This window comes from Amia ocellicauda, chromosome 4, assembly GCF_036373705.1.
Source record: "Amia ocellicauda isolate fAmiCal2 chromosome 4, fAmiCal2.hap1, whole genome shotgun sequence".
NCBI classification, from domain to species: Eukaryota; Metazoa; Chordata; class Actinopteri; order Amiiformes; family Amiidae; genus Amia; species Amia ocellicauda.
The window spans coordinates 9,926,518-9,938,673 of NC_089853.1; the positions used below are offsets into that span (position 1 = coordinate 9,926,518).

At 35.6% G+C, this 12,156-nt stretch overlaps 1 protein-coding gene across 1 annotated transcript in view; it reads left to right on the forward strand.

Moving 5' to 3' along the window:
- Positions 1-452: 452 nt before the first annotated feature.
- Positions 453-12,156, forward strand: part of alx4b (ALX homeobox 4b) — a 35,503-nt gene continuing 23,799 nt past the window's right edge. Inside the window, exon 1 of the mRNA XM_066700949.1 lies at positions 453-1,082. Within this exon, the coding sequence (XP_066557046.1) occupies positions 623-1,082 (460 nt within the window). The 5' untranslated portion in view covers positions 453-622. The remainder of the gene's footprint in view (positions 1,083-12,156) is intronic.

Sequence of the window (12,156 nt, forward strand, 5' to 3'; positions counted from 1 at the left end):
AGGTGCATGTATGTTCTCATAAAGCTGGTATGCCTCTTCCCCGAGACTGCTGGACATTTAAATCAAGTTGAACAACAAACTGTACATCGCTTTAAGTTTAATGGTTTTCCACAAAGTTATAGCCTCCTACGATTTGGAAAATTTCTAAGGAACATAAATATAAGGATACCATACAAATGAAGATGTTCTCTTACAGCATTCTGTAGCCAGGACAAAGTCCCCACTTGAGAGACCATTGCAAATCAGCTGTGTCACAACCATTAAATTGCTCTCTCTGTGTTGCCCTTCACATCCAATCAGTTATATATTCATATCCTAATTGCATTAATGTCATGTGTTTTGTCCCCCCACATATTTACAAAAAAAAAAAACTTTTTCTCTTTTTTTCTATGCAAAGGTCTGACCTCACCCATTCATTCCATCTACATAATAACTGAGTAGAGATCCTGACTTATAGACTATATCGAGGAGTTCTGGGTTGCATCTTCCAAAGGAAGAAACATTTTTTGTTACTCTTCTAAACCTTAAGGGGGCTTTTTAGCTTTTGGTCAGCTTTCTGGAAAACATCTGAATCATTTTATAACCAACCCCAGCTGCCGCGCCAGTGTGTGTGTGTGAGTGTATGCGTGTGCGTCTGTGTGTGAAAGAGAGAGAGAGTATCTGTTTGCTTCACTCTCCAAAAAGGAAAAAGAAAAAAAAACATTTGGACCTCTTTTTCTTTTACATTTTTTTAGGAATGAACGCTGAGACTTGCGTTTCATACTGTGATATGACATCCATGGATTCATATTATAACCCAAGTGCACCGCAAGGTAGGGATCACCAGGCTAACCCTTTCAGGACATTCCAAGCGAGTGACACCAAATACAGCCCCACTTTCCTGACCAACAAAGGTCAGGCTTATGGGGAAAAGTCGCGGAGCCCGTTCCAACAGGAATGCCAGTCATTGGATGCCACTTCTGGGGAAGGCACCTTTAACAAATACCACCTCTTCATGCAGAGGTCCTCTTGCAAAACTCCCCCAGAAGGAAGCAAACTCCACCAAGAAAGTGGCCACAACGGATCGCTCATCTCCTGCTATGGTGAGTACTAGAACTGCATTTTTTCCACCGATTTTCAACGATTTTACCGATTTTCAAGTCGGTAAAAGGGTCATTGATCATGCGCCAAATTATTAGAAGGATGAGCATTTTTTATTTATTCTGCATTTTACATTTCTCAGATGTATATAACAAGAGCAAACACTCATTAAGCATTTATCAAGTAATCAATACGAAGTCTGGCGCCACACTTTACAACATAAATGTATAAAAAGAATACGTATGCTCCTGTGTACTGTGTAATAACATTTAGCGCAATGAAATGATTAATCAGAGATGGAAGAGCTTAGTGTTCAGGAGCTGGTGTAGAGAAAATACATCGTTTCCAGCATTGTTTTAAGACGCAGATAAGTATCTAAACTATATTACATGGTGAAAAACAACAAATAAGAAAATTATTGATTGTCTTAGTGGTGCTCATTATCCTCGTTATCCCTCGGCTAACATGGAATTTGCTTAAAAATCGCAGAAAATAACATTTTAAACGGAAACACATAGGCTACATAATACACAACATATTGGTAAACATTAGGCCCAATGCTAAATCAGCGTTATTATTATTATTTAGACTAAACGTATCTCATAAACAACTTAAAGTTCAATGATTTCTCAAAATAAATGTGCTGCACAACTTATTATTAACAATTTTAACCATAGCTACACTAATAACACAATCAAGAAGAGGCATACCATTACTGGCTATTACATTTTCGCTTTAACGATTTGAATTAAATTATGTATAATGCGATAATCTACACTACAATCCTTAATATTGGAGTTGAAATTTGGGACAATTGAATTAACACGTTTGCAGATATCGGTAATAAACACTGCGCATTGGCTTTTACCCTGTGTGTCTCCTGAACACTACAAATAACTGGACCAATACGTTCAGAATAAAACTACGAAAAAAAAAAAACTTAAAATTATTATTATTATTATTATTATTATTATTATTATTATTATTATTATTATTATTAATAATAATAATAATAGATCAAATGGGCGTCTGGTTAACGTCACCTCACATATCTTTATTTGAAGGCGCCTCTGCCTCTTGCCATTGCCAGGGTTAATGAGCGTTCAGCTCAGTTCAATGCTAAATGAGTTTTTCTCAGTTAATCGTAGGACTGAAGGCGGCTCCTGGTTCGAGGAGGCCGGGGTTAAATTAACAAACCATCCATCACTGGCCTGAAGTAGAGAGCAGACGGGAGGATGACGCATAGAGATCACTGGCACAATCTGCGTGCAGGACGATACTACTACTACTACTCATAACAGCTTTAAACATTGATATTATGTAATCAGTTAGGCTTTAACATGTTGCCTGTCCAATTCACATTTAAATGTGTAATTCTAAAAATCATTTACATTTGTTAATGCTTTAGAAACACAACCAATAACTTGTTGCTCTATTACAGCAATATAAGTTATATATACATACATTATATATTAACAAGTTGTGTTTGTAACAAGGTGATCACAATATTTCATCACTGTTTAGGCCGCGGTTATGATTTTAAATTTATTTTTTTAGGTGCGAATCCCCTTTTGCTTAAGGATAACTTGCATTGACTAACAATACAAAGACTCAACTTAAAACTTGTTGCCGAATTATTGTCATTATTATAATAATTATTGTTATTATTTAATTAAACGTTGCCAAGAAGCAATCAGGAAATTTTGTTTGTTTTAAAGCAGAAGGATCTGCTAACTAATTCATGTTTGTTGACGGCGCAGAGCTCAGACATTTCGTTATCGGTCAAACCCACAGTGCGACAGTATTTAGATTGTATTAAAGTTATATAAGAGTAGTTGTTACAATATAAAATACATGTTAAAATGTCTACATTAAACAAACCGTTCCTTCATTAATAAAGGGGGATGTAGGCCTACAGAAATACGTATAAAGACCACACAATTTGTATTTACGCACGAGGAAATCTACTTATCGACAAAATCGAGAATAATCGTGTATATTTACTTATCTTTGTAGCTGTATATGTACACCTATAATTTTGAATAATTATGGAATTGTATATTTGCATACAAAGTGCTATATTTGACTAATGTTTATTTCTGAAAGGCTTTTTAATGGGAATATATTTGAGCATGCAAATACAAAAGTAAAATAATAGGCTTCTTAGATCTATATATACGAGTTAATAATTCACACAAATTATACATCGCAATAAACATAAGCAATCAAAAGGATCCAAACGCCGTGAAATACTGCATTTTGCGCTTTCAAATGAAGTTGAGCAACACCAATAACTCTTCGATTAACACTTATAGTAAGGGTCCCCTTTGTAAAGAGTGTTAAAAGAAATTTGACAAAAGGGCTCAGTCCTGCTTGGGCGCTGGAAAATCAATTTCTACAGCTATAAATTTCACATAACTGCCACAAAATTCAAAGCTTTGCCTAAAGATCGGTTGCAGCACCATCAAGCCCAAACCACTGAGAACGGAGACAGATACAAACACAACTACACAGCAACCCTGCTCTCCAACATGCTGCTGCAAGGGACAGAAACCTCATAGTTGTATAGTTTTGACATGCTATTTATTTGGTCATCTATTTATTTATTCGTAGTTTCTATAGTCCTTGAGAGAGCCAGGAAGACACCATCAGCTCTGCACTAACGGCTTCAGATATTTTAAATTATTGTCTGAATGCAAAGGATAAGAATTTTCATAAACAAATTAAACTGGAAACTTTTAGCTTTTTATGGATTTTCTCTGTCCCTGCAAATGCATCCCGCTGCGGTTTCGTTTGTTAGACCAATCTTTCTAGTCTAATGTTTCAAAGTGTTTATCAACTCTTGCAGTAAATGTATGGTTTCTTATCGACCGTATTTTAAAATGGAAACCTTGCGACTTGAACAATGTGTTAATTACAATACTCGTGAGATAACCTGTGCAGGGGGTGAACAGTTTTAAAAGGAAGAAAGTAGCCCACTGGTAATCACAGAGACTTAATCTGATAATAGATTGGATTCTTATGCAGATCATAATATTCTTCACTGAATAAATAAACTGCAATCACATACTACAGAAGCATCCTCCTCAGTACGGGTTTCTACATTAATGGACGTGTGCAGCACATTTCTGAACTGAATTTCAATAAAACCCTAGCATCTTGGACGGTGTGTATGTGTGTGTGTGTGTGTGTGTGTGTGTGTGTGTGTGTGTGTGTGTGTGTGAAATATTTAAGCGTTCTAATTTTATATTAAAATATACAACCCGTAAAAAATGAAAGGAATACTATATGTTATTTGTATACGATCTTACAAAACACAGTCATATCATCATCATAAGGCCAATAAAAGGCTAAATGTAGGTCAGCGATTACTGCGTGCCACATACTGCGTCTTTCCTATAGAAAAAAAATGCATGCGATTTTAAAATAAGAAAATAACGCACTATAAGCTATTCCTTGATATTCAGCATAACTACGGATTCAATGTAACGGTGCTGTCGTTGTAGGTAATGCACTGTCATTACCACAAACGGTCTCCAATGCTTGGAATTATTAGTTTATAAGGCCAAATGCGCAATTAAAATATCCATAATAAATTTGAATTAAGGTGTGTTAATCTCTAACGTAAAGAGAGGTCTATTTCAAAATGATTCAGATTTGAAAACGTAAACAAATACATACTGAAAGGGAAATGTTGTGAGACATATAGGCTACTACATGCTTCACATATATAAGGATGATTTATTTCGATGTATATGACTATTTGTCTTCGCTGGCGCCACCGAGTTTAGATTCCTAATGTCCCCTGTCTTGACAGACTTTGCAAAATAATTTCATACCATTTGCCATCCACGTGTGGATGAGAATTTAAAAAAGAAAGTTTGAGCCCTGTAACATCTGGTTTTGAAATAACATCTTCCATGTGTTACAGCGCTGGGATGCCCAAATATAATAACCTTGCCTCCAAATCACCTTTAAAAGTTCTTCTTTGAGGAATAAAAGGGTGTCAATGTCACGTTTACAAAAAAATAAAATAAAAAACAAAAACCATGCTGTATATATAAAATCGCACAATTGCACATGAATATGCACTTTTATAACAAATTATTACAATTTAACAAACCAAATATATCTGAGGAGTTACACTTTAAAACAAACGGACTGTTGCAAACCATTTAGAGGATATGATGACCCAAGCAGGACGATTGTGCAGTTAAACTGTATAGCACACGAATGATCAATGCAATGTCCAGACCATACAGTATCACAGACATACCATTAAAATTGGCATGTACCTGGAAGCTTGTTAATTTATCCTTTCTATCATTATTGATCATATTTAAAGTAATCATAATTCATATTTTAGTTTTATATATTTCGCCATGCTCTGATTAATCAACCCTGGTGTAAGTGGGGATACCCCCCAGAGTGATGATAACCATGTTAATAAGGCCGGGAAAAGCTGGGAAGGCGGTACAGGAAACGAGACTAGGTAAGAGGTAAAAATAAGTGGGTTGCCTATTTGCAGTACTGAAAGCCTACGAGAAAAGTGGTTTGGAACAACTTTAAATGCATCACCGCAAATAGCCTGAATGAGCCAGTGTAGGATTTCATTAAACTTTAATTAAAGCATAAAGCAATAAACCAATCACTATTTCTCTCTCTCTCAACTGCATAATTTATTGAAACGGGTGACGTAACACGCCCATAATTTTTTAACACTTTTTTAAATACGGGCTGTTATGCAGATGTTATTAAACAGATTCAGCTCAGTTCAAGAAATGTGCGACCTTTTGACGAAAACGCAATTGAACCGTATCCATGCCGTTACCACGCTTCCTTTAAAGTAGGCAAAAAGCAGCTATAGGGATTTGATGAACAGGAAATGCAAAGACAACACTGCTGCTCTCCAGTAAAGACACTAAACGACGCATCGTTTTTGATTTATGACAAGAGTTGTCCAACACAAAGTCATGTAGCAAATTGCTTAAATTTGAAGTCAGACTTTACGCCCATGCCACTGACATGTGTGCTTAAAGGATGCTTTCCATGTATGCCATAGCCTATAAAATTACTTGCGGTACGAAGAAATCGTAATGTTATCACTATTGTCATGAAATGTTGGCTAACATATATCGTAGAATACTTGTATACTACTCATTATATATAAGAATATATTTGTTACTATAGTGCTACTACTACTAATAATGATACAAGTTTAAAATACATGTATACTGTTACACCAGTAAATTGAAAAAACATTATAGAGAGGCACTTCTTAAATTACTTTTGTATGCACTCCTTGTATTGCTCAATAGAATTGGAACCGGTCAAACTAATGTATTCTGTTCATTAGTAGTCCTACCTTAGAGAACTATAAATTAAGGCATACATCAAATTTAAAATTGGGGACGTTTAACAAACAATACACAACAGATATAATAAGTTTAGGCTACGTGTTTAGCTCATTTTGCAAAGGACACGAGATAAATAATATTTTCTCCATGTTATTATAGCTCTTATCTCTACACTTAAACCCTGCAATATTTTGCCAGTGCTGGGAGAAAAAAATGCAGGAAGAGTAAACTACAGGAGGTGCCAAGCAGTTAACTCAATATTAATTAAATTGAACAAAACTGGAACACAAAAAGCAATTGCCACACAATTCTCATTTAACACACTTGTAAAAGCATCGAACATGACATGCCACTACGTTCAAACTACGCAAGAAGTGTGTATTGGTACCACTCTAAGAATCAAAATGTAGTTTTCATTAATTACTACAATTTTGAGAACTGTGTCCTTTCTAGTTTGAAAGCCTGTATACCTCTACATTAAATAGGCCATTCAAAACAGATAATACACGTTGCTGCTGCTGTTCTTTTAACACTTATTATGAGCGATAGGGTTTCAATCTTTTGTGTGGTATAATAAATCATATTTGACTTAATGCGGCGCAGACTCAAGTATTTTAATTACACAGCCTTATATATATATATATATATATATAGTTGACTTGACCAAAGATATTCTAGTCAAGACCACTGCTCCACCTGCCCTCCAGCACAGTGCCATGTATTATCATGGGGGCAGGGGCAGGCCACAGTCACGAACGGGTTAAAAAATGCCATTTCAGATTGCGACAAATTCCCACGGAGTCGTCCGGGGATCCTGACAAGTAAGCAAATGTATTTTCAATGATAACTCATGGATTTATATGAAACCTCTGAAGTGTAATTAGCAGCCTGTTTGCGACACTGGCGGGCTCAGCAGGCCCTTGTGAATTGAGATTCATGCGAGAGACGCCCTTATCCAGGGCGACTTACACAATATAAGCGCAATACAAAGTGAATACAAAGAGAGACAATTCATATGGTTTGATGTATAGAGGTGATGCTTGAAAACTTGCGTTGAACCCTATAATTCGTATATATTAAGATTATAGCCTAACAATTACATATAAAAATGAACTACAATACTAAATCCAGCTATACGGTATTACCATTTTTAAGATCTTAAGCTTTACATGCAACTACTAAGAAATATAATGATCCATACGTAGCACAGCAATCATCAAAAGTAAGCCCCCTCTTCATGACCTGGCCGAGGTTTTCCTATTTTTCTGAGTCACATCCCCAAGAGTTTGATTGCTAATCAAGCAGATACAGGCGACCTGGCGGGGCTCCAGCACGGAAAACGAGATTGGTTTGACCCCAGCTGGAAACTTCTCATGGACTCTGCTGTTAATTTCCCCCTCAGCACGAATATGTGCTTTTATTATGAAGAGTTTTGATTTGGTTGAAATACCTCCGCTCGTCCTCTAAGCGCCACACCCGGAGCACCTGAACACCAAACCTGCACTGAAATGGCTCTCATTAGTGATACTTTTGTTGCTTGACTTGACAATTTCGAAATAAATAAATAAATAAAATAAAATAAAATAATGAAGAACAACAACAACAACAACAACAATAATAATAATAATAATAATAATAATAATAATAATAATAATAATAATAATGAGCAACCTGTAAATTAAGTACATTAATATTAACACGTCTGTGGTTGTTTTAGTTACGTTTATGATGGTACAGACTTAGTTTAACAACATTTAACTCCATTCTCTTGCTTTCAATGGCCTTATGTGTTAACCATTACGGGAAGGAAGCAGTGGTTTGTTACATAGTTTAGCACAATAAAGAGTACTGGTTACAGCAAACATTTCAGTAATTTGAAAGATGTTTCATACAACATTTCTTTATAGAGAAGAAAAAAGTCATAGCATTCGTGCATCATTTCCTTACTTTTCACATGTATTAAATATGGAAGCTTCCATACAGGTATACATCATTTTTTTTTTTAATCCGGAGAAGAAAACCTTTGGGTTACCTCATCCCAGTTTAAAGCAATAATTGTGAGTATCTGGAATTGGAAGTCATGCAATTTTTTGCTTAATTTGTTATCCTGTTTTAAGTGTTCTGTTTTCTGAGGCACATTTTCATATAGAGTGTGAGACTTTTCCAGAATGAAATGCTCCTCAATGACAGTAAAGGGAAAATGTAAGAGAGAGGACATTAGCACAATACTGTACAGAAGCATTGTGTTTTCTTTAAAATATCTCCCCAACCTTCAAGGTAGGACACTACTCTGACCAACTGTAATGCAGTAAAAGTATCCCTGGCCCTTAGGGAACAGCATGAAGGGCACATCTAAAGCCTTGCATCACGTGTTGTATCTTTGGATTGGTGAACACTTTTTTTTCGATATGGATGGGCCGAGAGAGTTAGACATGACTGTTCTGTATTCACTGGAGTGAAGTGCTTTCAAAGAGAACCCTGTTCACCCGGTTCAAGTGCTCGATATGAGGGGGAAGGGAGGTGGAGAAGTTTGCTGTGAGTACAGAATAGAGGGTATGGTCAATGTGAGGGACTGTCTTGGAATAGCATCACATACTTGGAACCTTCATCCAGTTCTCTGCGTCCTTCCTCGTTGCATCTACAGAAGCCCGTTTCAGCAGGAAAAGACATATCCCAAAAATTACTGAACATGTCGAACAACCTTCAATTATTACTCTATTATAATGTGTAATTAACATTAGCAAACATTATGAAGAATGCAGAAACTTGGGCAAATGGCCTCTTTACCGAGGAACACATGTATTTTAAGCACTGGGCAATTCCTATACAGTAGAATTTATGATGCCAGTTCTTTCCCTGTGAACAGTTCAGCTGACTAGAGTCTAGTCATGTCATTAAGACACCACTCAAGTGCAGACTCCATTGATCATGTTGATTAAAACATGATTGAAGCTCTTCAATGGTTATATTTATGTTAACACATACATACATACATAGTACATGGATGACTCATAACCAAAAGGCTAATCTATGAAGACAATGTTACGTCCCAGCATCTTCTCTATAGCCCTCCACTATGTATTGTCTTTTACAAGGTTCATGAAAGATATCGGCCATGCACTGGGGTGCTAATTAGAGTTCTTAAATTTGAAAAGACAGACTTAAAAATAACCTCCCTACAACAGGATCTGTAAACAAAGCTTCAGTTTAATTGAACTGGAAAGGTTAGCTCACAGTTTGAACAGTAATCTAGAGGAATTCAACTCAAATTGGAAACACATTTTCCCCATTTATATAAAAAAACTATAAAATACATACATTGCTAACATTTTGTTTAGCCCCTTTTCTACAAATATAAAATATGCTATGGGAATGCCAAGGATTTGTATTTCAGAGAAACTGCTCACAGATTATTTAAGAGTATTATTGTTTTCATGAGGGTGTAATTTTCTGGGGGCTCTGCTCTTCTGCCATTTTCTAAACATTTATTGTATATATCCACTGGAATCAAGAATGACATGGCAGGAAAATATTTAATGCATTAGAACATCATGATTCTGTAGCGATATTGTACTTTAGACACAAGTACAAATTAATATATTTCAAGTATTTATCGAGTAAAGTTTTTTGTTATGGTGGTGGGGGGGGGGGGCAGATTTAAATATGTAACACTTTGTCAGGAGTAAAATAAAAACATTTCAATTATCATAATCCTGAAAGCAACTACTCTAGAGTCTGAGCAGTAATTTGACAATCATTACAGTGAATGGTAGTGCTGATGAAGTGCACAATACCCAAATAAAATATATTTCAGCTCCCTATTTCTTAGGGGTGTTCACATGATTTATTTAACAGTTTCCTGCCTCTGATGCTTGGTTGGAATTCTCCACTAGGTCATTTTGAGTTATCACTTCAATCAACCTTCAGCAGGTATGCTGAAATTCTTGGAGTCATATGGTCTTTTCTTTATTTCCCAGTAAGACCTCTGGGCTCTTTGAAGATAACATTGAAAGCTGCTTGCTTGTGGGAGATTTTATGCATGTTTGTTTCTTCTTGTGTTGAGTGAATCTTCCAGTGACCCATGAATTATGTTTAACTCCACTGATTTATACAAACAAGCAAAGAGAAAAAGCAAACAAGCAAAAGACAAGCAAATACATTTAGTATCTTGTGAAGGTGAACAAGTCCACCTTCTGATTATTTTTAAAGCACATTTGTATGTTTTACTCTAGGCTTTTAGAAGGAATGCAAGAAATGAGATCAAAAGAATATAACAGTTCAGAATCTCACTTTGCCCTACATTTACACTTAAAAATTGTTATATTAATGATGTATCAGCCAACTAACTTTGGGTATTGTAAATGTAAAGACCACTGAGTGAGGATGCTTTTCCTTCTAAACAATTAGGACTGTTTACTGAAAAAAATTAAATGTATATATTTTATTTTAATATACTTAACACTTGATACTGCATTTCTCATGCTATCTGTAAAATTATATCATAACATAATTGATTGCATTAGTTCTCAACCACAGTTCAGTTATTTAGTTGTAAATTGTTTAATTTTACAATCAAGCTTTTTCTCCTAATTCCAAAAAGCAAACCTCTTGATTCTAAAGACAAGAGTGAGAGCCTGATTTTTTTACAGTAATACTGGGCAGAGCAAACCGACCAATTCAAATCTGTTTACATTCAGCCGTGGAGTGCTGACATTGTAGACATTATTTTTGACAGGCGCACTTCTTGTGATGACTTATTTGGTATTGCATTTTTTAAATAAACTGATGACTAAACCAGTGATGCAGTTGTGCAGCACAAAAAAACAAGAAAGAAGCCCTCTTAAACAGTACATATGTACTCTTAGGTAGAGTGACAGCTGAAAATCTTTGTAGACTGCAATCATGGAGTATAACATGATTCTAAGGTTTGGTTTTGTTCGTTTAAACAAAGAGCTGTAGCTGTAAATAAACAAACAAAGAAAAACAGGCAAGATGTGTAAGCGTTTTGTAACGGCTAAATCCAAAACAAGAGACTTATCACTAAAAGAGAATGAAACATTGGATTTAAAGTGAGTAGTTATAAAATGTGAGTCCCTACAATTGTATAATAACCATGAAACTTGAATAAGGACTACAGAGAGGATATGTTGCTCTAGACGTTATATAACCATAAAGGATTTTACAGGATAAATGCATTTGGGATACTGATCCAATACATATGTATATAGCAGACCAAAAACAAAGCAAAACGTGTCAGTTGTATCATTGCAAACTGGCTGCCTGATTGTACCTGAGCAAAATAATGAATGAAATAAAATTCCCCAGATTGATAAACTGTTAAAGAGACTGTAGGAATGCAACAGCCTGGCAGGAGGGCTCTTCTATTAATCTGAGGCAGATGTACATTAAAAGTTTTCCTAGTTATTTTTCATACATTTAAAGACAAACCTAAGCCACGGGGAGTCTCAGAAATGACAAGAGGTGACTGGTTTGTGTAACCTCATTATACAAAGGCCCTGTATAAATAAACTAAAAGTCAGCAATACTGTATTTGGTTTGGGCTGAGTTTCGAATAATTGAATAGATCTGTATGCATTTTCTGTACGTCTCCGTAGAAATTGTGGAGCACAAAACTACGAATGTTTGTGTAGTACAGATGTTTACATTGTGTCAGCTTTATGACGCATGCTTCACAAATGTACAGTAATTATTTGAATTC